The 23,074-nt window shown below is 42.6% G+C and overlaps 1 protein-coding gene across 1 annotated transcript in view; it reads left to right on the top strand.

The window, feature by feature from the left end:
* Positions 1-23,074, top strand: part of CELF6 (CUGBP Elav-like family member 6) — a 417,202-nt gene that overhangs the window by 378,636 nt on the left and 15,492 nt on the right. The window contains exons 9-12 of the mRNA XM_029575372.1: positions 2,130-2,192; positions 2,548-2,628; positions 5,087-5,230; positions 14,159-14,314. Coding sequence (XP_029431232.1) covers positions 2,130-2,192; positions 2,548-2,628; positions 5,087-5,230; positions 14,159-14,286 — 416 coding nt within the window. The 3' untranslated portion in view covers positions 14,287-14,314. The remainder of the gene's footprint in view (positions 1-2,129; positions 2,193-2,547; positions 2,629-5,086; positions 5,231-14,158; positions 14,315-23,074) is intronic.

A 23,074-nucleotide genomic window follows, 5' to 3' on the forward strand; every position in this document is an offset into this window, starting at 1 on the left:
AAAAAAATGACAATAATCCAAGCTGCTGCTTTTTTTTTTTGAGTGATTTTTTCTTTTTTTTTTCACATCTTTGTGAACAGTTTTCTGCTAATGAAGGTATATTTCCCACGCTCTTTGTTCTCAAAGGGGCCGATGCTAAAAACTTGTGCATTCAGTGCCTGCTTTCATAACGCGTCCCCAGGCACCTCTCCTGGGGGCGCGATGCAATATTTAAATTAGGGCTCGCGCTGTCGAGGAGGTGCTAGGGGTGATTGCGTGCCCCTAGCGCCTCCTTGACAGCACAAGCCGGAGAGAAGTCCACTGTTGGTGGCTGTCTGCCGGTTAAGAAAACGGACGCTGAATTCTTCTTCTAACCAGTGCACATGCAGAGGTTAGGAAAATGGACACTGATAAATTCAGCGTCCATTCTCCCAACCTGACTACCAGCACCAGAAGGAGTGTATAAAATTAATATTAAACTGTTGGGCACTTAATATTAATTTATTCACTCCTTCACTTATCTCTTTTCAGAAGGCTGTCCTGAAAGGGGATTGGTCCTTTCACTGACATGTGACAATGTAGGGGCCAAGGATATTAAGTAGGAAGCAGTACAGAAAAGCAGTTTTTTCTGCTTTTCTGTTCTAGTTTTAGTCGTGCTCAGCAATTAACGCCTGCCCCGGGCAGGCGTTAATTTCTGATTGCTAAAATGTGCATCCTAGACACACACTTTTTTTTTGCATAGGGACTGAATAGCTGATAGCGCTCATCACATGCATTTGCATGTGATGAGCGCTATTAGTTTCACTCCGCGTTGGATGAGCGTTGTAGAGGCGCTAATCCTCTTATTGCATAAGGGGAATAGTTAGCACCTCTACAACCCACGTCCAACTGCAGGTTATACAGTGCGCTGAGCCCAGCGCACTGTATTTTATCAGCCCCAAAGTATACTGGTGCTCTTGCACAGCTCTGTCCCTTTGCCGACCTGCTCATTGGTACGCTTATCATTGGGCTCCATTTTTCAAGACAGCTTGAGCCAGCTCCGGTTTCACCCCACTGCATGCAGGCACTTGGAGTTCTGACTTCCCTATTGCATTACCTAAGAAAAGCAAGACTACAAGTCCCTGCATGCTGTGGAATAAAACCAGGACTGGATCAATCGATCCTGAAACTCTTGAGCATTTTGCACTCTATCTCTCTCTCTCTCTCTTTGCTTTTGGAGCAGATTCAGGCAATTCTGATATATTGTTTTTGTACTGCTTCACTATTCATTTTCATAACTATAAGTCATAGAGGTCCATATTCAGGCACAGTTCGGCTAGCAAAGTTAGCCGCATAAACTTATCCGGCTAACTTTGGAGGTATATTCAAGAGTGAAACCGCACTACTGAATATAGCCGGCTGTCTTAAAGTTAGCCGGCTAACTATAGCTGCCTAACGTTAGGACAGCTCTTTGGCCCAACCAGACTTAGCCGGCTAACTCAACTCCTCCCAGTTATGCCTCGGAACGCCTCTGACTTAGCTGGCTAAATTCTAGCCTCCTAACTCACCTGGCAGCTAGAAGTTTTACCAGATATGTGCCCAGATATCTGAGTTAGCCGGCTAAATGCTTTTGAATATGGACCTTCATAGTTTTCACCAGCAAAATCAAAGTTACAAGTCCAAAAATGCACTGCGTTTCAGGCGAGCTGGAGCAGGCCGGCCCAGTCTTGCTTTTCACGTCTTGGTAGCTTTTGTTTTTATTTCATTTTAAATGAATCTGTTCCCAAAAATTATCTTCAGAGTACAAAGCAATCGCCTATCTCAGACCCCCTGGTAATGGAAACCTGATATACGGGTCAAAAGGAGAATAAACCTGAAGAAGCCTTTCCCTGTATGGGATCAGTGATCATAGAATATGGGTGCTAGTTCCCAACATCTGATCGCCCTGTCTCTTGAAATGTACAGCTACAGTGTGTGATCATCCTACGTGAAGTGTAACAGTGAAGCTTAAGTTGGCCAAAAGCGTGCATTGTATTCATGGAGCTGCGATTAACCATGTCTCTACCTACTGAACACTGTTTTGCTGTTGAATCTGTGTTCCCTTTCATTAATGCTACGTTCTCTCTCTCTCTCTCTCTCCTCCCCCTTCTTTCTTGTCTTTCTTTTCGTAGCCCAAAGTCCCACTGTGGCAGATCCTCTCCAACAAGCCTACGCAGGCATGCAGCACTATGCAGGTCTTACACTTTGCTTTGCCTTTACTCTCTCTGTCCCGATCCTTTTTTTTGTTTGTTTGTTTGTTTGTTTTTTTCAGTTTGTTCTATTCTGCGGTTGCACAAAAGTTTGCTGTGTGTAGGGAGTGTTTGATTGACTTTGCTTGTGGTGAGTTCTTAGAGAGGAGAGAGGTAACTGTCTCCTTTCAAACTGAGAGTTATCAGAAAAACTGAAGTGAAAGCTCTTCATGCTTTCCTCCTCCTTCGTATGGAGATTCTTTTCAATTTATAATCAGATGCGCCTAATCTTAATAATGTTATGGCTTATGTAGGAAAGTTAAGCAGGTAGATCTAATAATACCGCCATCCTGTGTTCCAGCAGCATACCCAGCAGCCTATGCACCAATCAGCCAAGCATTTCCACAGCAGCCAACCATCATTCCCCAGCAGCAGAGAGAAGGTAAGAGGAAAGGGTGGGAATCGTTCAGGGGGAGGGGGAGGGAGGGAGGGAGTCAAGCACTTAACCAAAATCATTCCAATATTTTTAACTCTAGCTTTCCAGGTGCTACTCATTGAGCTAGCATTTAATGTGTAACACGTCTTGGTTGGGTAGTAAATGTTCCCAACATTTTATGGTGTCAAACCACAGTTTGTAAAGGTGGAATGCCTTCTAGATAGTTGCAATTTATTGGTGCTTGAAAGATATATGAGGAGCAGGATGAATAGATGACAAATAGCTATACCTGGAGGGGTACATAGAAGGAAGGAAGGATGAATGAAAGGATTACAGAAACACACTGAGGGGTGCACTTAGGGAAAGACAGATGGAATGATAAATGAAACAATGGATGGATAAATGACGAATGCGTGGCTATTTATTGCACTGAAGATGCATGTGAGTAGGCTGATGGAAAACAGGCAGAAAGATGCATTAGCAACTTGATGAAACTATTTATTGGATAGACAGGTAGAAAGTAATTTGGCAAAGTTGATGGTTTGCACAATGTAAATTTAATTGTATATGTAAATATTGATAGTTGAATGAATGGCTTGGTAATTTGGTGGTTTGTAGGAAGATGGATAATTTGGTAGGTCTTTGTGATTTGTGAGTAAATATATAGATACTGATAAATGGTTAGCCTGGAGGTTTGTGGATAGATAGGTAGATTGGTAGTTTTTTGGTGGTTTCTTATGTGAAATTTTGAAAAGCTATTAAGACGTGGCTCTTTGAACGGTCCTTTATATAATTCTTATGGTAAGATGATATGATTTTATCCTATTTAGTCTAGAATTTATTTACTGTTTAGTTGACAGATTATTTTATATGTTTTTAAATAGTTTATGTAATTTGTGTTTTTTGTTGACTGCTTTGACTTTACATGAAAGGTGGTATAACTAATTTATCGAACTAAACTAAATAATCTAGATGGCTGGAGACTATGGTGTATTTGGATGAATGCTTAGCTTGCTGGTTTCTTGATGGATAGGTGGATCTGAATGAGCAATTTGATGGTTTCTTGAAGGGTAGATGGAGCTGTATGAATGTTTACTTTTGTGGTTTTGGAGTGGATTGTTGGTAGATTTGGATGAACAGATAGCTTGGTGATTTGTAGAATGATTGTATGTAGGCAGAAGCTAGATGGAGATCATCTTAGTGTGAAGCATATATGAACTATATACATTTTACTTAAGAAAGAAAACTATGCTAAGCATATGCATTGGAAAAATGAGGTCCTTATTCAGTCACTGTCTGGATAGCAAAGTTAGCTGGATACACTTATCCATTTAACTTTAGATGTATATTCAATAGAGCATCTGCATTATTGAATATAGCCAGCTATCTTAAAGTTAGCTGGCTAAGTTTAGGACAACTCTATGACCTGACCAGTCTTAGCCAGCTAAGTTATATGACTGAATATTGGGGTCATGGATGTGAGCCCTTGGGCTGTGGCTTGGTTGACATAACATAGCAGGAGAACCTACTAGGTCCTTGCCAACAGCTGGTGGACTCACTCTTACTAGGACTGAAGATAGGGCTTCCCCTATACCAGTCCCATTCCCTGAAGGTTAAGTCTTTGGATTCCAGGGGCAGCAGAGGTTAGGCAACAGTCCTAGAAGGAGTGGTCAGATGAAGTTGAATCTCGGCCAGATGTCAGGGCTGGCAGCGAGCAAACAATATCTAGGTCCAGGCCAAGACTGGGGCAGGCAGCAAGCAAGCAATATCCAGGGCCAAGCTAGGGCCAGGGCAGGCACAGTCCAGGAGAGTAGTCAGTATCCATAGCAGAGGTCAGAACCAGGAATCGGACAGAGATAGACAAACAAAACAAAGGCACAGGGGACCAAGACACGGGCAGGCAAGGCAAGATGACAACGAGGCAAGACAGGCCAGGTAATAACAAGGCACACAGGAAGCAACATGCACTGCAGTCAAGACAGGAGGACCTGAGGCACTGAATCAGAATGCGGCAGGGGTTTAAATACCCCGCCGCATGATGTCATCCAGAAGCACCGAGTGACGGCTCTTCTGCTGCGGGACTTTGATTACTTGCACAGCTGTGCACATGCCTATGGGGCAGCATTGGGGAGCAGCACAGATGACATCCTGGGGCCTGATGTTGGCATCTTGTGGCGTCAGGGTGAGTGACGCCAGTTGCGGGATCTTCCTGGGCCAGCCAAATGTTACAGTCAGCTAACTCAACTTTTCCCAGCTGCGCCCCCAGAATGCCCCTAACTTAGTCAGCTAAATTCTAGCTGGCTAAAATATAGCTCAATTTTTCATCTAAGTTATTTGTCTAACTACTTCCGAATATGAACCTTAGCATAGTTAAATACCATGTGCCATTTTTGCTAATTTGCCATTTTTGCTAATTTCCTGTGCACATATCTTTTGTGTGTTGATATCTGTTGTGTTGTTGTAGGTCCAGAAGGATGTAACCTATTTATATATCACCTGCCTCAGGAGTTTGGGGATGCAGAGCTCATGCAGATGTTTTTACCTTTTGGTAATGTCATCTCTGCCAAAGTTTTTGTTGACCGTGCCACCAACCAAAGTAAATGCTTTGGTAAGTTACCAGAGTAAAATAGTTTCAGCCCAAGAATTGTGCAGTCAGTTGTTGGCGCTTACCTTTTTAATTCATACTGTGAATCCACTGAAACATTTCTTTATGGCACTTTGAAAATCCCAGTTATTGTCAGAGGACTCATTTAAGTGAAAATGCAAATGTTCACAAAACTCATATCAATAAAAATGGCAGTGTTAAGAATTACATCAATAAGCTACAAGCTATACTAGCTGAAAACAAACAATTATGTATTTTGATGAATTCAAATAATTAGTGACAGGGTAGACTGATATTAATTTTGATGCTTAATACATTATTGTGCTGATTGCCTTTTTTCATGACTTGCTTCAATACTCCTTTTTCTTCAGGGATGTCTCTAGGGTTGACCTCTGCTTTTACCTCATATTGGGCAGCCATATTTGCTTTAACATCAATTCAAATGCAGTACATGGAGCTTTTGGTAACAAAGATAACCTCAGAGACCAGAATGTATTATTTTTTGTGAGTTGAAAGTCACTATTAGACCAAACTGTCCCTCATACTCCTTATGTCTAGAAATGTGTGAATCTTTGAAAGAGTTCCAAAAAAATCTGCCAAAAATCCATCCAGCTTGAACCATGTCCAATAGTTTATAAGACATTTGGGGTCTATAGACCTGCAGGCAAGGTGTAATGAATCAAAAAGCTTGACTGATATTGTCTAGATTTGTCACAGACACTAAAAATAGAGATTTTCTTTCTTGGAAGTGTTTGTGGGCTTTACTTAGGAGCTAAAGCAGAGACGGATTGAGAGAGAGGTGTTTTGCTTTCAGTTTGTGTGTGTTCTGGCTGTTTGTTTTGTCTTATTTTTTGGTTTTGTATTTCTGTTCTGTTTAGACTTGTATCCCGCCATATCGAACCCAATGGCAACACCCAAAGCAGCTTACAAATGTATTAAACTACAATATCACAAAGAAAATTCATATAACAAAAGAAGTGGTTTATTGTTTTAGAGGGTGAGAAGAGGGAGGTAGTGCTGATTCTGAATGTGGTGAGGAGCAGGAGAATGCAGGTGAAAAATGTCCCTCCTTTGTTTAATATTGCAGGACATCTTGTGACTACCTGTTTTGGTTGGCTCGATTGCCATCACACTGGAAACACCTTATTAACTGAAAGGGCTAGACCAGCAAAATAGAGAGAGGGTCAATTTGTATTTTGCTTTGTCTTGTATAGTAAGAGTACCAGCTTACAGTTAGGATACACAAACCAGATATTAGAGAGCTGGGCATCCTCTGATTATAATTATTTTAAAAGGGAAGCTCCCCTTAAAATCTCCACAACTCTTCCTCTGTATTCTTGTCTACACTTGTCCCTTCTATGAGCACGCACACAATCCTCCATCGGAAATAAGGGAACTGCTGAAATGTCTGCAGTACATAAATGATGGCAGGAGAACTATCTGCCTTAGGTTTTTGCTTCTCTGTTAGGTCAAGGCTGGGAGGAGCACTTATGAATGCCTTTAGATAATGATATAGAGAGAACAGTCAACTGCCCTTTTAGTTACAGAAGGTGGCAAAATCCAGGATCAGTACTGAAAAAGGAACTCTTGTGCTCCAGATCTAAGGTGCCTTGAATTCCAGTTAAGTTGCATGTTTCCACCTGACTGGACAATTAATTATTTAGCATTGCTTTCATGCTGCGGCAGTAGATCAGTGCTGTCATCATTTTCTCTTGTTTGTGGAACATGGGGGACTTGGTAACATCATACAGAGGCCAATGTTACTAAGCTAAGTTAATGTGTGTTAATGGCCAGTTTTAATGCATGCGTTATCTACCACAAAGCACTGTGATAAACTCCTGATGCACTAATGAATATTAAACCCAATGTTTTAATGGTAAATAACCCTGATGCATTATTGCTAATGGTAACACATTGAAGTTACCCTGCTGGTAATTGAAGATCAGATGTGGGATGCTCACTCTTTCCTCTCCCCTCTGGCAGACTTAGGCCCCCCTGATCTGATCATCCTTTCCTTTCACCTCTCCTCTCCTGGAAGCTCCCTCCCCCCCCCCCCCACCCCTCCCTCTCTTGGGCCACTCACCTTCTCCCCTGGCAGAAGTAGGTACCGCTGGGCTACTTGAACACCCCATCTCTCTCCTTCTCCCCATCAGGCCAGCCCCTCCACCCCATCAACCACTGTACTAGTTGACGGGGGAAGGAAAGCACTCCTGCCCTATAGGCTCCACCATTCAAAATGGTATTGGCTCACTTCATATGATTATTTTCCTCTGGGGCAATGGACCATATGAGACTGGATGGCACTCTTGTGACTGATGAAGCCAGGGAGAAGGAGACAGGAAAGATCGGTGGCCCCTTTCAACTAGTATAGTGGATGATGCAGTAGGTGACATGAAGGGTGAGGTTATTGGGCTGCTCAAGGGGGAATTACTTCTGCTGAGACAGGCAGAGCAGGAGAATGGGAATGGAGTAGAGGGTAGTTCTTGAGTCTGTCTTGGATGGGGGAACATTACAGCCCCAAGGTGGTTTGCATTAACTCCTTTTTAATATAAAATTAGCTACTTTGCATGTTATTTGCATGTGACACAACTCATAAGAACATAAGAACATGCCATACTGGGTTAGACCAAGGGTCCATCAAACCCAGCATCCTGTTTCCAACAGTGGCCAATCCAGGCCATAAGAACCTGGCAAGTACCCAGAAACTAAGTCTGTTCCATGTTACTGTTTCTAGTAATAGCAGTGGCTATTTTCTAAGTCAACTTAATTAATAGCAGGTAATGGACTTCTTCTCCAAGAACGTATCCAATCCTTTTTTTAAACACAGCTACACTAAATGCACTAACCACATCCTCTGGCAACAAATTCCAGAGTTTAATTGTGCGTTGAGTGAAAAAGAACTTTCTCCGATTAGTTTTAAATGTACCACAAGCTAACTTCATGGAGTGCCCCCTAGTCTTTCTACTATCCGAAAGAGTAAATAACCGATTCACATCTACCCGTTCTAGACCTCTCATGATTTTAAACACCTCTATCATATCTCCCCCTCAGCCGTCTTTTCTCCAAGCTGAAAAGTCCTAACCTCTTTAGTCTTTCTTCATAGGGAAGCAGTTCCATTCCCTTTATCATTTTGGTTGCCCTTCTCTGTTCTTCTCCATCGCAATTATATCTTTTTTGAGATGCGGCGACCAGAATTGTACACAATATTCAAGGTGCGGTCTCACCATGGAGCGATACAGAGGCATTATGACTTTTTCCGTTTTATTCACCATTCCCTTTCTAATAATTCCCAACATTCTGTTTGCTTTTTTGACTGCCGCAGCACACTGAACCGATGATTTCAATGTGTTATCCACTATGACACCTAGATCTCTTTCTTGGGTGGTAGCTCCTAATATGGAACCTAACATTGTGTAGCTATAGCATGGGTTATTTCTCACTATATGCATCACCTTGCACTTATCCACATTAAATTTCATCTGCCATTTCGATGCCCAATTTTCCAGTCTCACAAGGTCTTCCTGCAATTTATCACAATCTGCTTGTGATTTAACTACTCTGAACAATTTTATATCATCTACAAATTTGATTACCTCACTCGTCGTACTTCTTTCCAGATCATTTATAAATATATTGAAAAGTACGGCTCCCAATACAGATCCCTGAGGCACTCCACTGCCCACTCCCTTCCACTGAGAGAATTGTCCATTTAATCCTACTCTTTGTTTCCTGTCTTTTAGCCAGTTTGTAATCCACGAAAGGACATCACCACCTATCCCATGATTTTTTACTTTTCCTAGAAGCCTCTCATGAGGAACTTTGTCAAACGCCTTCTGAAAATCCAAATACACTACATTTACCAGTTCACCTTTATCCACATGTTTATTAACTCCTTCAAAAAAGTGAAGCAGATTTGTGAGGCAAGACTTGCCTTGGGTAAAGCCATGCCTACTTTGTTCCATTAAACCATGTCTTTCTATATGTTCTATGATTTTGATATTTAGAACACTTTCCACTATTTTTCCTGGCACTGAAGTCAGACTAACTGGTCTATAGTTTCCCAGATCGCCCCTGGAGCCCTTTTTAAATATTGGGGTTACATTAGCCACCCTCCAGTCTTCAGGTACAATGGATGATTTTAATGGTAGGTTACAAATTTTTACTAATAGGTCTGAAATTTCATTTTTTAGTTCCTTCAGAACCCTGGGGTGTATACCATCCAGTCCAGGTGATTTACTACTCTTCAGTTTGTCAATCAGGCCTACCACATCTTCTAGGTTCACTGTGATTTGGTTCAGTCCATCTGAATCATTACCCATGAAAACCTTCTCCAGTACGGGTACCTCCCCAACATCCTCTTCAGTAAACACCGAAGCAAAGAAATCATTTAACCTTTCTGCAATGGTCTTATCTTCTCTAAGTGCCCCTTTAACCCCTCGATCATCTAACGGTCCAACCAACTCTCTCATAGGCTTTCTGCTTCAGATATATTTTTAAAAGTTGTTACTGTGAGTTTTTGCCTCTATGGCCAACTTCTTTACAAATTCTCTCTTAAGCCTGTCTTATCAATGTCTTACATTTAACTTGCCAACGCTTATGCATTATCCTGTTTTCTTCTGTTGGATCCTTCTTCCAATTTTTGAATGAAGATCTTTTGGCTAAAATAGCTTCTTTCACCTTATCTTTTAACTCAATATTTTTCTGGCAATAGTCTGCCTTAACAAAAACTAAAGCAAAAGTGTGAATGCACGCTAAGCCTAACACAGCATTAACTTGTGTTAATCCCAGTCTAAACCTAACTGCAGCACTAGGTGAATGCTTCCAACAGTAAACAGATCCCTCTCCAAGATAGACTAGTTCAAGCTTGGCTTGGATTTAAAGCATATGCTGCAATCAGGTGAACACTTAAACCTGAACAGACAATGAACCAACTTGAAATATGAGAATGAGAGATCTGTTTCATATTATGTGATTATAATGAAAGAGCTACTTCATGAATCTCTGTTAATGTTTATCTCTTAATATGAGCCTTTGTCTTCTGACCTGGCTCTCTCCTGCTTCCCCCTTGTTGATCCTCCTCTTGTTCATTCTCTTCTCCCTCGGAACTTGCTCATTCTTTCCTCATTGAAGATTTTTTTCACTTTCTTGGATTCTTTAAAAAAAAAAAAAAAGTAAATGTTTAAATAAATAAATAAGCAGTAGTCATAGGATCTGTTTATATGAGATGCATCTTTGCCTCCCCAGATGATAAACTGCCCTTGTATTAAAGCAGCACCGAGCTGTTATAGTGGTTGCAGTTCACCACATTTCCACATGGGTACTGGGCATTACATTTTTAAGACAGCAGATGGTTAAAAAGGAGGAGGTGCTACTTCTGTGTCTCCACAGAGTGGTAGACACAGCTCTAGTGAAGCTTGAGCCTCCCATTCCTATCTGGTTTGGAGCTGAACATTCATGACATGTCACTTCATTTTCCCAAGTCTCCAGCACGAGTCAGCATTTATGCATTAGATATGGGGAGGGGGCAGGTGGAGAAGAGATGTTCCATTTGCCTGTGAAGCCTGCAGACCCAGGGGGGGCTTTTCACCACGGGCCTGGCATGGGCTGCAGATTAAGTATCCATAGAGCTTCCAGGTGCAAACTCCCTGCTGGGAAGTACGTGTGAGGGAGGGAGGGTTAAAAACAGACTCCTCATGCACACTTTGCTGAGTCTCTGGCCCTTTTCCCTGTCAGGAAACGTCTGCGTGCTGTGGACTTCCCCCGGTGTGTTTCTGTGGATAAATGCCCATTCACCTGCAGAACAACCTTCTGACAATTGCCCCCTCTAGCACTAGGGCAGTTCCAGAAGGGTTTCCTGCTCTCCCTGTTTACAGGAAACCTTTGATCGTAGGGGATAAATTTATACTGATAGGAAACTTTGCTGTCGTTTGTGACCAGCGTTCAGGAACCAATAGAAATGGCATTGAGCGGGGAGGGGAGGGGGGGGGGGGCCACTGCCAGATCTCCACAGGCTTTCTGAAACATGAAATATGTATTCGTACAGCTTCTGCGGCTGTGAATGTATCAGCAGAATTTTTATATCGGATAAACCAGCACGAGCTCCCAGATGAGTGGCCAGCAAGGATTGGTTTGGCCTTTCTGATTACTTGTTCATTGTTTTGCAGAGATGTCATAGCAGGGTCCTGGCCCCCTATTATCTCTTGCCACGTTTCTGCAGCATCACCATGTTATTTGCCATAACTTTGCCATAGCAATTCCATACTGCTTTATGTACTGTCACAGGAATTAGGACACTGATAACAAAATAGGAGTTTAACTTGTGTTTGGAACCATTGCAAAACCGTGTGCAGCCGGTGATTCAGAGCTACGGAGTCCCAGTTGCCTTCCCAAAGCGGTCTGTATTGTTGCTTAGAGGATTGCTAGAGTATTTCCATGCATCAGATATTGGTAAGGGCCAGCATGGGGGCCCAACACTGCCTTAACGGAGGGACCTGGGTTCACATCCCAGCTCAGGTCTTCCTCCTTCCAATCCCAGGGTCATCAAGGCTAGGGATGCCAGGACGAAAGCAGGCAGAGAGAGTCATTGTCATCGTGCAATTGCAACACCTAGTGGACAGATTTAGAGCCCATGATCACAGAGCTCTGGAAGGAATAAAGTAAGGGGGGGGAGGATATAAAATAAGCAGAGCTGCCAAGTTACCCAGTTCCAGAAGGGTGGTTTTAGGCTAGGCCTGTATTTCTGATTAATTATAAGACCTTGAACATTGAATTGTTACCGAAAACTAATGGCACCACCCATGTAATGTACGACCCATTTTTTTTTCTTTGATATAGGTGCCCTATTGTAAACCGTTATGATGGTGAATAACTTAATGACGGTATTTAAAAGCTCTTAAATAAATAAATAAATTCAATGGGTAGAACCATGAACTACAAATACCATCATGCTTTGAGGTGTTAGTTCAAAACCAGGTCTGGCCAAAACGTCTCCCTCTTGGAATTGGGTAACTTGACTGCTCTGAAGGCAAATGAAGGTTCATGGCACCAGATCTCAGATCTAGTTCTGATTAAGCCGGAAGCACAAAGGAGGAGGAAGACATTTCGGGTATTGGTAAGCAGTTACCTATACTTCAGCAGTTCCGTTTTCCTGCTTCACATGAGAAAGTTGGGTATGAAGTTTGATCTCATGTTATTTTAACATTTCCATAGAATGCTCGTACCTAGTCTTTGGCTTCCATAGCAGTGCCACTGGAACAGTTAGGGTGAAGGGACCATAACTCCCCCACTTTTAAAAGGGACCAGGCCAAACCCTCTTGCTTTTTAAGAGAAGACAAATGTGCTGCCATTAGCAAGTGTGTGGTCCCTGCCCCAGCCTGTCACCCTTCCACCCCCTCCTCAAACTCCAATATCTGTGTGAATTGCCAAGGGCCCCTGCTGTGGACCCTCGTCACTCCCAGAGGGCTTATAGCAGGGTGTCAGTGTGGGGACTCAGGGAGCTGAGCGAGTCCCTGTCTTAACTGCCTGCTGGTCACGGCTGCCGGAGCTGTGACCTACGAGGAGGGAAGAGCAGGAGCTAGTTTTTTGTTACCTTGAAATGGTTTAGATTCGGTAGGGGGTTTAGCTGCTCTAGCAATGTTTTTGTGATGTATTTCTAGGAAATGTCATCATTTAGTTTTTAACATTTGTAGTATGTGTTAATTTCTACGAAACATAATCATTGTAGAATGATCTGGTTTATACTGTAGCTGCTGCTCAATGCTTTGGTTTCTGTAATATGTTCTTCTTTAGTTTCCAGATCCTGCAGAATGTTCTAGTGTACAAAGAATTTTGCATTGTGTAGTGTTTTGGAGGATTTTATTTTGCTGTTTGTAGGTGCTGTAGTGTATGCACAATTTTTTTTCATTTTTGTAGTATATTCTATTTTTCTTTTTGTTGCATGTTTCAGGATTTTTTTTTTCAGTTAAGAAATGCCATTTTAACAGCTTACGGTTAACTTTACTTTCATTGCTGGTAATGAAATGCGAGTGTACTGAATGACATTGCCAAGCCACAGGTGGTGGATCATTCCACAGAGAGCAGGGCTAGAAATCCCAGAATGCACTTAAATGAGATTTGACAAGTACTGGCCCTTGGCTCCAGTCAGTCACCCTACGGCCTAGAGACTGCAAATCTGACAAAAAAAAAACCAAAAAAAACCCTTTATTTGATTTACAGTGATGTCAATAGAAAGGATAGGAAGGGCAGTACTTGATCATTTATTCATTTCTAGGTGTTTGAATTTAGTTCAGCCACGCTTCGAAAAGCACACCTGAGTCAAGCTATATTACTTGGAGCAAAAGGGACAGGACCCTGGTTGGAACCTGGTTTCAGTTTCCAGATTCACCTTTTGTTCACCAAGGACTGAGGGATTCTGCAGAGACCGCTTTCTCAGCACCCAGGGGTGTAGGGTATTCCAGTCGCATCGCCGCAAAACAGCGGCGCCTACAGGCGGGATTCGGGGGTACATGCAAAGCAGATTACAAGGAAGCTGTACTATGTGGCCTCCTACTGAGGACTTACTGCCAGGGCTCACTTCTAGATAAAGGGAGGGGAGGATTAATTAACAAAAAAAAACCTCAGTGACTGCAAATTAAGGCCAATGGCTCCTCAGCTGTGAACTCCCTGTTTATAATTGGGCAGCGAGCAGGGCTGGGCAGATTGAAACTGAGCTGGAAGCTCAGGTGCGGAGGAAGACGATCGAGTAAAAAAAAAAATAGCGTTGTTGCATTATGATAACGAAGAATGGGTCAGTCTTTAGTGCTTTTGTGGTTTTGGTGATGAAATGTGTCCTTCCTTCTCCACCCTCACCCCCTTTTCACTCTGCCCTCTACGCCCCCACCCCTTTTTCACCGCACCTCCACCTCCATCCTCATTTCCCACTCCTCTACCCAGGTTTCGTCAGTTTTGATAATCCAACTAGCGCTCAGGCAGCCATTCAGTCCATGAACGGCTTCCAGATCGGTATGAAGAGGCTAAAGGTTCAACTAAAGCGGCCTAAAGACGCTAACAGACCCTACTGACCCCTGCTCACCCAGGCCTTGCAAACAGGTAAGACATCAACAGACCACATAATCCTACACAAGCTTGTGGAAGGGAGAAAATGAGCCCGTGCGCCCTCGGGTGAGAGATCACTGATCCACTCCTGGGTTAACTCACAGCCCAGTGCATCTTGGTACTGGTAGGCAGTGCTCTTCCAGTTGTCATCTCTGCCTTTAAAGTTGCACTGCAAAAGCATTCTGGGACGTGAACCGTTCTTGTTCCCCTGCTGAAAAACAGTGAAAGAGTGGACGAGGCAGGCGAGTTAATGGAGCTGGCTGAGAAGTTCAGTCCTGTGGGCTTTACCTTCCTGTGCCTCAGTATACTGAGCTGTAATTCGCTAATAAATATAATGACAAGGTTCTTCTTTTCCTTTAGGATCTTTCATTTAGTATCCAAGCAATGAAAAGGCGGGAGATATTTCCACCCTAGTCATAGCTGCACATGTTGCTGAAGTGCTAGAACTGTGCCGTTCATTATGAGCACATTTGAATTGAAAGCGCTATTTAAAAATGAAAATTAGTATTATTACTGAGATTGCTATAATTACGACTACAATTCCCAGAATGGTTAGTAATGTGAATTAAACAGCAGAAGCAGTCTCCAGATTTCCCCGAAGAATGGATAGTTTAGAAGCATTAGGCATAGCGCAGGGCGGTGAGAGAGAAGTGACTCAGCATTGGGCATTCTGCATGTTGCAGATGACTTTCCTGCATTGCTGAGTCACTCAGCTTCAAGGGCTGAAAGCCACATTGTGGTATCTGTGTGTGATGTAGATGCTCCAGAGTTGGCTAATTCTAGAATATTATATCATAGTATACACAGCTTAGTACACTGCAGAGATACAATGAGCTGAGGAATTCAACCAGACTGGCACAACACAAGAGTATCCAACCTCTTGATCATTACGCAACCCTATTTTTTTCAATGCCTGTAACTCACCCCCTTCAGATTACTTGCTAGTAGAGTATTGGTTCTCAAATCCAATCCTCAGAAATCTCTAAGAGGTCTAGTCCCTGTTTATTAACCTTTTTTACCATAGGCACAGAATGAGAGAAAAGCCTTGGTAAATCGTGTTTAGGGTAACCAAAATATTCAAATTAGCATGGTGTTATTGGAGAAAATTATGAAACAATATCTTATGAGTATTCCTTGCAGATATCCTGTTGTGTATTTCAGACAGGGTTTGAGAACCACTGCTCTAGGACATGGAGCATATGAGCAGTAAATAGAAGTGAGCTTTACATACATATCCGAGCTGGCATCTGGAGCCTAATAAGTGATTATTGTAGACTGAGAAGTGCAACCGCATGGCAGATAAAGTTGCAAAAGAATTTTTTCTGACAGCTGTACTGACTCTTTCAAAGCACTGGGCAATGTTTATAAAAGTCCCTACAGGTTTTGATGTTTTTCTTTTATTAGGAGCCATATTTGATTTGTCTCTCTGTTATGCTTCTCTCCATCATATACCATGGAGCAGCCTAGGTGGGGCTGTTTCCAAGTAGGTCTGTCTCTAAGACAGGAGGTTGCTGGCTTAGTAGTGAGACTGGAAAGGAAGGTCAGTTCTGACTATTTTGCTTCCTCCCTTTTCACCTGAATAAAGATACCAGTGTACCAACAGAGAATTCCTCCTAAAAATCCAGCAATGTGCCTATTGTTTCAGAACACTCTGGGCAGGGTCACAAGCTCATAATGACGAGGACCCTATTGGTTCCCTGGTATTTACCAAGTCAGATTTAAGAGTTAAAGCCAAGCATGTTTACAGTCAGCCTTTTGGAAAGAGAATGGGGAACTCCTGATCTATACAGTGCTATTTTGTTTTACGCCATTAATAATGTCAGCCCCTTTGAAGAGGACATATTCAGATCCTCATGACCTCTCCTGACCACACCTGTACAGCCTCTGTGCATTACCTCTACCATCTGCTAATTTACACTGCTGGGATCCTTCTTGGTTTGTCTTCTGCCCGCTCTGTGCGGGTTTGCAATGTGCCCCTCACATCGTAGGTCTCTCCAGGGAAGAACTCTTGTTCTCTTTAAGGGGCATTTCAAGGCACTCCAAACTGGCCCTGGGAAAACTGAGCAATCAGGTTAACTGATGGCTAGACAGGGGATTATAGTAGATCAGCCATTATCACTGTCAAGGTTCCTTCCTAGTCATGGCATTTTAATTTTCTAAGCATTCTGGGATTTCTGAAGAATAAGGGCCAACAGATATGTTGCCGCCTTCGGCCCTCAAAAGCTAGTCACAAAAGAATGAAAGTTCGATAAATAGGTTTCACTTACAAGTTATTTACTAATATTTCTGCATATTTATTTAGAGTAACACAGCAAGCACCATATTTTATTCACTACAATTACTGGGAAAACTTGGGAAGACATTTCAGAATAGTTTTTTTAAAGAGTGAAAAGACCTGGGCAAAAATATCTTTCCTCCCTTCTTCTTAAACATTGCCCACTAAGAGAGTCATTTTCAAAAGACATTTACCCGGGAAAAGAGGCTTTGTGAGAACTGCCCACTCCGTATGCCGACAAAAGTATGGACGTTGTACCAGGAGGAGTCTACGTTTACCCTCATTGAAGTGGAGACATTCCCAAGATGGCTTGGGTTAGGTCCAGGGAGAAAATGACGTGCAGAGTTTTGGCTTTTCAAAACTGCGTGCATTGTTTTGGTCGGAAAAAGTTTCACAGAAAAAGAAGGTGCAGATCTCTGCTGTCACTTTTCCCTAAGGCAATTTTGAAAAGGAACTTGACGTTATTTAATATTTGTATTGTGCTATGCCCTTGTATTTTTATTTATTTTTTTGTTGTTGTTGTTGTTGTAATCTTCCAGGAATGAGTTTTTCACATCAGCAGACTTTACATTGCTTTTAAATAATTAATAAATCAATAAAAGTGCTTTCTCTTTGAAAATTGGTACAAAGTCTGGGGATAAAAGTGCCCACAGACTTTTCACCTGCCCGCACAGTTTTGAAAATGCTCCCCTAACTATTGCAGCTGTTTTGTGCACACCAAAAATCAAGTATCTGGCATAGGAAATCAGCACATGTAACTGAAGCTACCGAAATGTAAACCCCAAAAGACTGCAGATTGCCGCCATTGTTCCAGTCTGGAAGAACAAAGGCAGCAGACGGGATTGTAGCAAATGTAGAGGAACATCCTCATTAAATTATCCAGGGAAGATGCATGCTCAAATAATCCAACAACGTTTAAGATTTATTTATTCAAGGATTTCTATTCTGCCAAATCACTGGGCTTTCATTCTTCATGGATTACAAATCAACATAAAGAGATAAATAAACATGCAAACAATCTCTAAATAACACTACTACAACATAGTACAAAAATAGTGCTAAAAATACTAAAAATAATTCAAATTAGAGTAACTTAAAAATTACAAATTACAGATTAAATGTTTCAGAAAACAGGTGGGCTTTTAGTGCCTTTTCTAAAAGATTTGTGCTCATGGATTTGTTGAAGAGACTGCAGACGCTTTTCCATAAACATGGAACCACTATGGAAAATGCACATTTACTGGTTTCTTTTAACACTATGGGGTAGGTTTTAAAAGAAGCGTGCGCACGCACATGTACACCCGATTTTATAACATGCGCGCGCATGTTATAAAATCGGGGTCAACGCGCACAAGGGGTGCACAATTATGCACCTTGTGCGTGCCAAGCCGCGCTGCCTTTCCCCGTTGCTTCCTAGGCCGCTCTGAAATCAGAGCAGCCTGGAAGGGAATTTCCCTTCCCCCTAACCTGACCTTCCCACCCCTTCCCCCCACCCCCCCCCCCCCCCCAGCCCTAATCTAACCCCCACCCTGTCCTTTGTCTTCCCTTTTGCGCCTGCCTCTGGGCAGGCTCAAGTTGTGAGCAGCGGCAGGCTGCCGGGACGCGATCCTCCGACACAGCAGCAATGGCCGCTCTGTTGGAGGCCTCCTGCCCCTCCCACGCCCCTCCCCCGCCCCGCTGCGGACCGCCCCTTTTGTAAAGCCCTGGGACTTACACGCGTCCCGGGGCTTTACATGCGTCGCCAGGCCTTTTTAAAATCCGGCCCTATGGCTTTAACACTAGGTATTGCCAACAATTGAGAATCTGAAGAGCACAGAACACGTGATAGCTGATGGGCTTCCAGTTTGAGATCTGGTCCCCTGTTCTTACCTGGAAAGTCCTACTTGTAAGAAATGATTGAAACTATTAGAGGACCTTATCTCCTAACACCTATTTTGCACAGTTTTTCAATTAAAATATCATGACGGAGAGTGTCGAATGCTGCAGTAATATTTAGTAACACTAGGATGATGGGATTACCTTTATCTAGGTCAGATAAATGGCATCCTGTAATGAGATCAACCACATTTTCATTCTGAGGCCTTACTGGAATCCACACTGGAAAGTGTCTAGAATGTTGTTTAAAAGCGCATATTTTTTCCAAAAGCTTGAGATGGGATATTGAAAGTTGGTCGCTAGCAGTGGCTTCTTTAGACAGAAGTATTTGGGGTAGCGACATGGAGGCAAGCCAAATATGGAGGAGACTCCATGGTCCTATGCACTGAAACACCCCCCCCCCCCCCCGATCAGTTTTAACTGCCCAGTAAAAAAAACAACCCTTACAATTATTTGATAGCCTCATTCAGCCAATTCTTCTATATGGATATGAAAGTAAAGTCTAAAATCTATACAAGAAAGGACAGAATCTCAATATAAATCCTACACTTCCTGTTCTATAGCACAATGTGTGTTCCATAGAAAGTCCCCCAACATACTAAGACATTAACTCTTATATAATTCACCATACAAAAAAAAATCATTCAGATTCTGTTGGCATCTCAGTAACAGCAGCACAAACACTTTCTACTACCAGACACTTTTGTGAAGTAACACAAAACCAACAAAAAGAAACTTTGAACCTATACTGCAAACTTGTCATACCATAACAGCACTAACTTCAAACAGTAATAACTCCAAACAGTAACAACCGTACATTTGAAAAGGAAGCACTGGAAATAATACATTGACCCTAAAACACCAATACACCTCCTAATAGGAAAACAGGGCAAGTCAGCTGCTGTAGATCACTACTCACTATCAGTATATCTCACAATGGTCACACATGCAATAAGATAGACCATCACCAAATAGAATAGAGTGACCATAAAGTATAAATAGAAACGAGCAGAAAAAAACTGGAAACTGCAATAAGCCGGACTCTGTATACCATGCAACAATGGAAAAATGGAAACATCACCATTCCTCATAAACCATTAAACATTAACAACAAAATCAAGAAATATAAAACATCACCCATACTAATACCAAGAATAAATATTTCTGCATTTATGGGGCAATTTTCAAATATATCAAACATACAGGCATGTGGGTACCTTCTCTTTGAAAATTAGTGTAAAGTATGTATGCTAGAAGGGCCCACGGTCCTTGTACCCACTCTTTTTATACATGTGGTCAAGAAGTATAAAATAGCACATGAACTAGTGAAAATGCCACGGATGCACACTATTTTCTTCTCCCAACTGAAACCTGCCTCTGGGAATGCCTTCGTTTTTACAATCAAGCAGAATGTAAGCACCTGAGGTGAAGGAGGTACTTTTCAGTCAAGCCAGTTATACACGGGTAAATGGCTTTGAAGGTTGTCCTTCCAGAACATACACCGGGTCATCTAACTGAGGATGCAAAACACTATTTGTGGTGTGGTAGAATATTGATAGTGGTCTTATTGATGTGCTCCTGCATGAGGATAAATGTTTTCTAGCCGAGTAAAACATTGGCCATCCTCTCTTTGCAGTGAGGGGCTGACATTAGCCAGTTAATAGCTGCAGATCGTCTCTGATCTGTGCTATCTCTGCCATGATTAATCCTGACAGAAAAAGAGATTATAGTGTAGGGAATGGGCACCAGCATTCATTTCCCAGCATGCCCCAGAGCTGGAGAAACATCTCAAATCAGGATGACTGCTTGAGGAACATTTTCTACATAGCGTTTTTCCTCTTTCTGCTTTTGTGATTTGAAAATCTATCTGACATCTTTCCCTTTTCACTCCTGATCATTGACATTATGCTGATAAGGAATATAAATTTATTAGGGAAATTTGTAGTTAATTATATTGGAAAATCAAAGCTGTGAATATACAGTACTTGAACTAGTCAAAGGCATCTTTTCTGGTTGTGATGTGACTTAGTACATAGTATATTTATAGTTTGAGCTTCTCTTACTCGTCTAAAAATGCATTCACTCTGCTGCTTCTCATTTCCTATCTTCTCTTCTCTCCCTACATACTTCCTTGTGAACTCCATTGGGCAAGTCGTATGATCTATGCCCTTCTCCTCTGCTGCCAATTCTGACTCCACGCTTTCCACCTTGCTGTGTCATATGAATGGAATAAACTTCCTGAGTCAGTGCATCATGCTTCCTGTCTGGCTGTATTCATCTCCAGTCTAAAACCTCAACCTTTTGAGACTGCTTTTAAACCCTAATCACTTATCTACTATAAATGCACTTGCCATACACTCGTTTGTCTTGACTGGACTGTAAGTTCCGTGGAGCAGGGATTGTCTCTTATGTGTGTCTGTCAGCACTATGTATGCCTAGTAGCACTTTAAAAATGATAAATAATAGTAGTAACACTCTGTGCACAGTATACAATGAGGTCCATATTTAACGTGGCGGTGAGTGAGGAATTATCTATGTAACTTTAGGCAAAATATTCAGAATTCATTGCTACAGGGTGGCACTGGGTGGCAAGTGCTACCCTCCCAAAAATGGCTTGTTGCCCCAGTTTCAAGCTTTGGAACAGGCCTGGGGTAATGGGGGGAGGGGGGGAGGGGTACTGTTCCATAGTAGCCTAGCAACGGCAGGAGCATTCTGCTACTACTATGGAAGTGCCGGGCCCAGATCTCAGAGGGAGGCTACCTCAAATAAAGGGAGGGGGGCACAGAAGGGAAAGGGTTGGGGGGGGGGGGCTGGAGACAACAAGATATGCTCAGAAAATAAAAGGGGAAGTGGGAGCAGGGGATAAGGGAGGGGGGGGGGACTCCTGGCCCAGATAATTTTTTTTTAGCAGTGAAATGGGCCGTTTTAGGGAGGAGGCAGCAAATTCAGTCCCTTTGCAACTTGGGTGGGAGGGAGTTTGGGGAAAGGTTTGGGCCTGTAAGCTCGCAGTGTGTTTTGCTTTGTTTTTTTTTAAAGGAACCTAACTTAACCAGCTATTTTCTTTTGAATATAGCCAGTTAAGTGTAACGTTATCTGGATAACCATATCCGAATACACTTTATACTTAACCAGCGATATTCAAAAGCATATCTGGCTATGTTTAAAATTGTCCAGTGATGGTTAGTTGGATAACTTTATTTGGGGATGTTCATTAGGACTTTTCTCCCACTGAATATCCAGGCCTAACTTTAGCAGGATAGCTTGTCCATTAACAGCCCACTGAATATTGGCCTCTGTATGTGTACTGCAGAGCGTTTCATTTCACTTAGAAAGACTAATCATTCTGCAGATCCAACACATGCAGGGCTAACGAGCTGGAGGAAGGACTGCCAGCACAGAGAACCTGGTGGACTCCAGGATGGGGACCACTGAAGACAGCTCTGTCTCCGGCCTAGGGCTTAATGTGGCCCCACATCCTGTGGGGTATCACATTAAAAATGAAGAACCAGTTCATCCATAAAAGCAAATGACCTCTATTGGTCGGGAGCATTCACAGAGAAAATAACACTGACATGACAGAGCCTGCAGAAGGAAAGAAGTCACCTGACTTCAGGAGCCAATGGGGAATAAGAAATCACCCAGGAAGTGCTGGGAGTTGCTTGACTAACTAGAAAGCAGGAGGAATGCAAGCTTCTAGGGTCAGCTTTCCCAGGTTTTGAGAGAGGTATAACTAGATCAGTTAGCCTGGAGGAGGGAGCTGGAGAAGGAGAGACAGGGCTGTGATCTGGGAAGGGAGCAAAGTGGCAGCTGATTTCCACATCAAGCGCAAAGAGACTAGATGATCAGATGAGGGGATCTCCCAGAAACCCCCCATGCCAGGAACTCAGGGCTGGATCTACCTCCTTAAGGACTGAGAGAGGGGTTTGTTTTTTGTTTTTTTGTTTTTTAACTTTTCAAAGAGATATTCTAGTAAGAGAAGAGATGTCTTTGCTTGCAGCTTCACAGCTGTAGTGGCCTAGCTCAAGCTGAACATAGACTCTTTGGGGCCGATGCTATAAAAAATGCTCCAGGCAGGCGTTAATAGCTGAGCGATAAATGTGCGTCTTGAGACGCACATTTATTTTTTTTGCATTGGTGTGAGTGAGTAATAGCCTCATTCACATGCATTTGCACGTGATGAGCGCTATCTCACTCCGCGTCGGACGTGCGTTAAATAGGCACTAATCCCCCTATTGCATTAGGGGGTGGATTAGCACCTATTTACCCCACGTCCAACTGCGGTTATGCTGGGCGCACTGTATTGCATCAGCCCCTTTGTGGGTACAGCCTGCTAGAACGCTGTTTACTGTACTAGGCTGGTTAGAAACAGGTTCCTATGGCCAGGGATCTGCTTAGTGAATCTGAATCTCAGCCTGTTGCCTTCTGCGAAGAACTCAGAGAACTGGAGTTTTCTCAAGGAAATAAACACCTCACGAGCTACAGCACCCATTCTTTGTGCAGCTGCCACCTGCTTCCATATCAATCTCAAAGGGCTCCAGTATTTTCTTTTGTGTGTGCACACTTATATAGAGTGACTGGTGACAACTGGGATGTTAGATTCCTGG

Source organism: Rhinatrema bivittatum, chromosome 13 (genome assembly GCF_901001135.1).
Source record: "Rhinatrema bivittatum chromosome 13, aRhiBiv1.1, whole genome shotgun sequence".
NCBI classification, from domain to species: Eukaryota; Metazoa; Chordata; class Amphibia; order Gymnophiona; family Rhinatrematidae; genus Rhinatrema; species Rhinatrema bivittatum.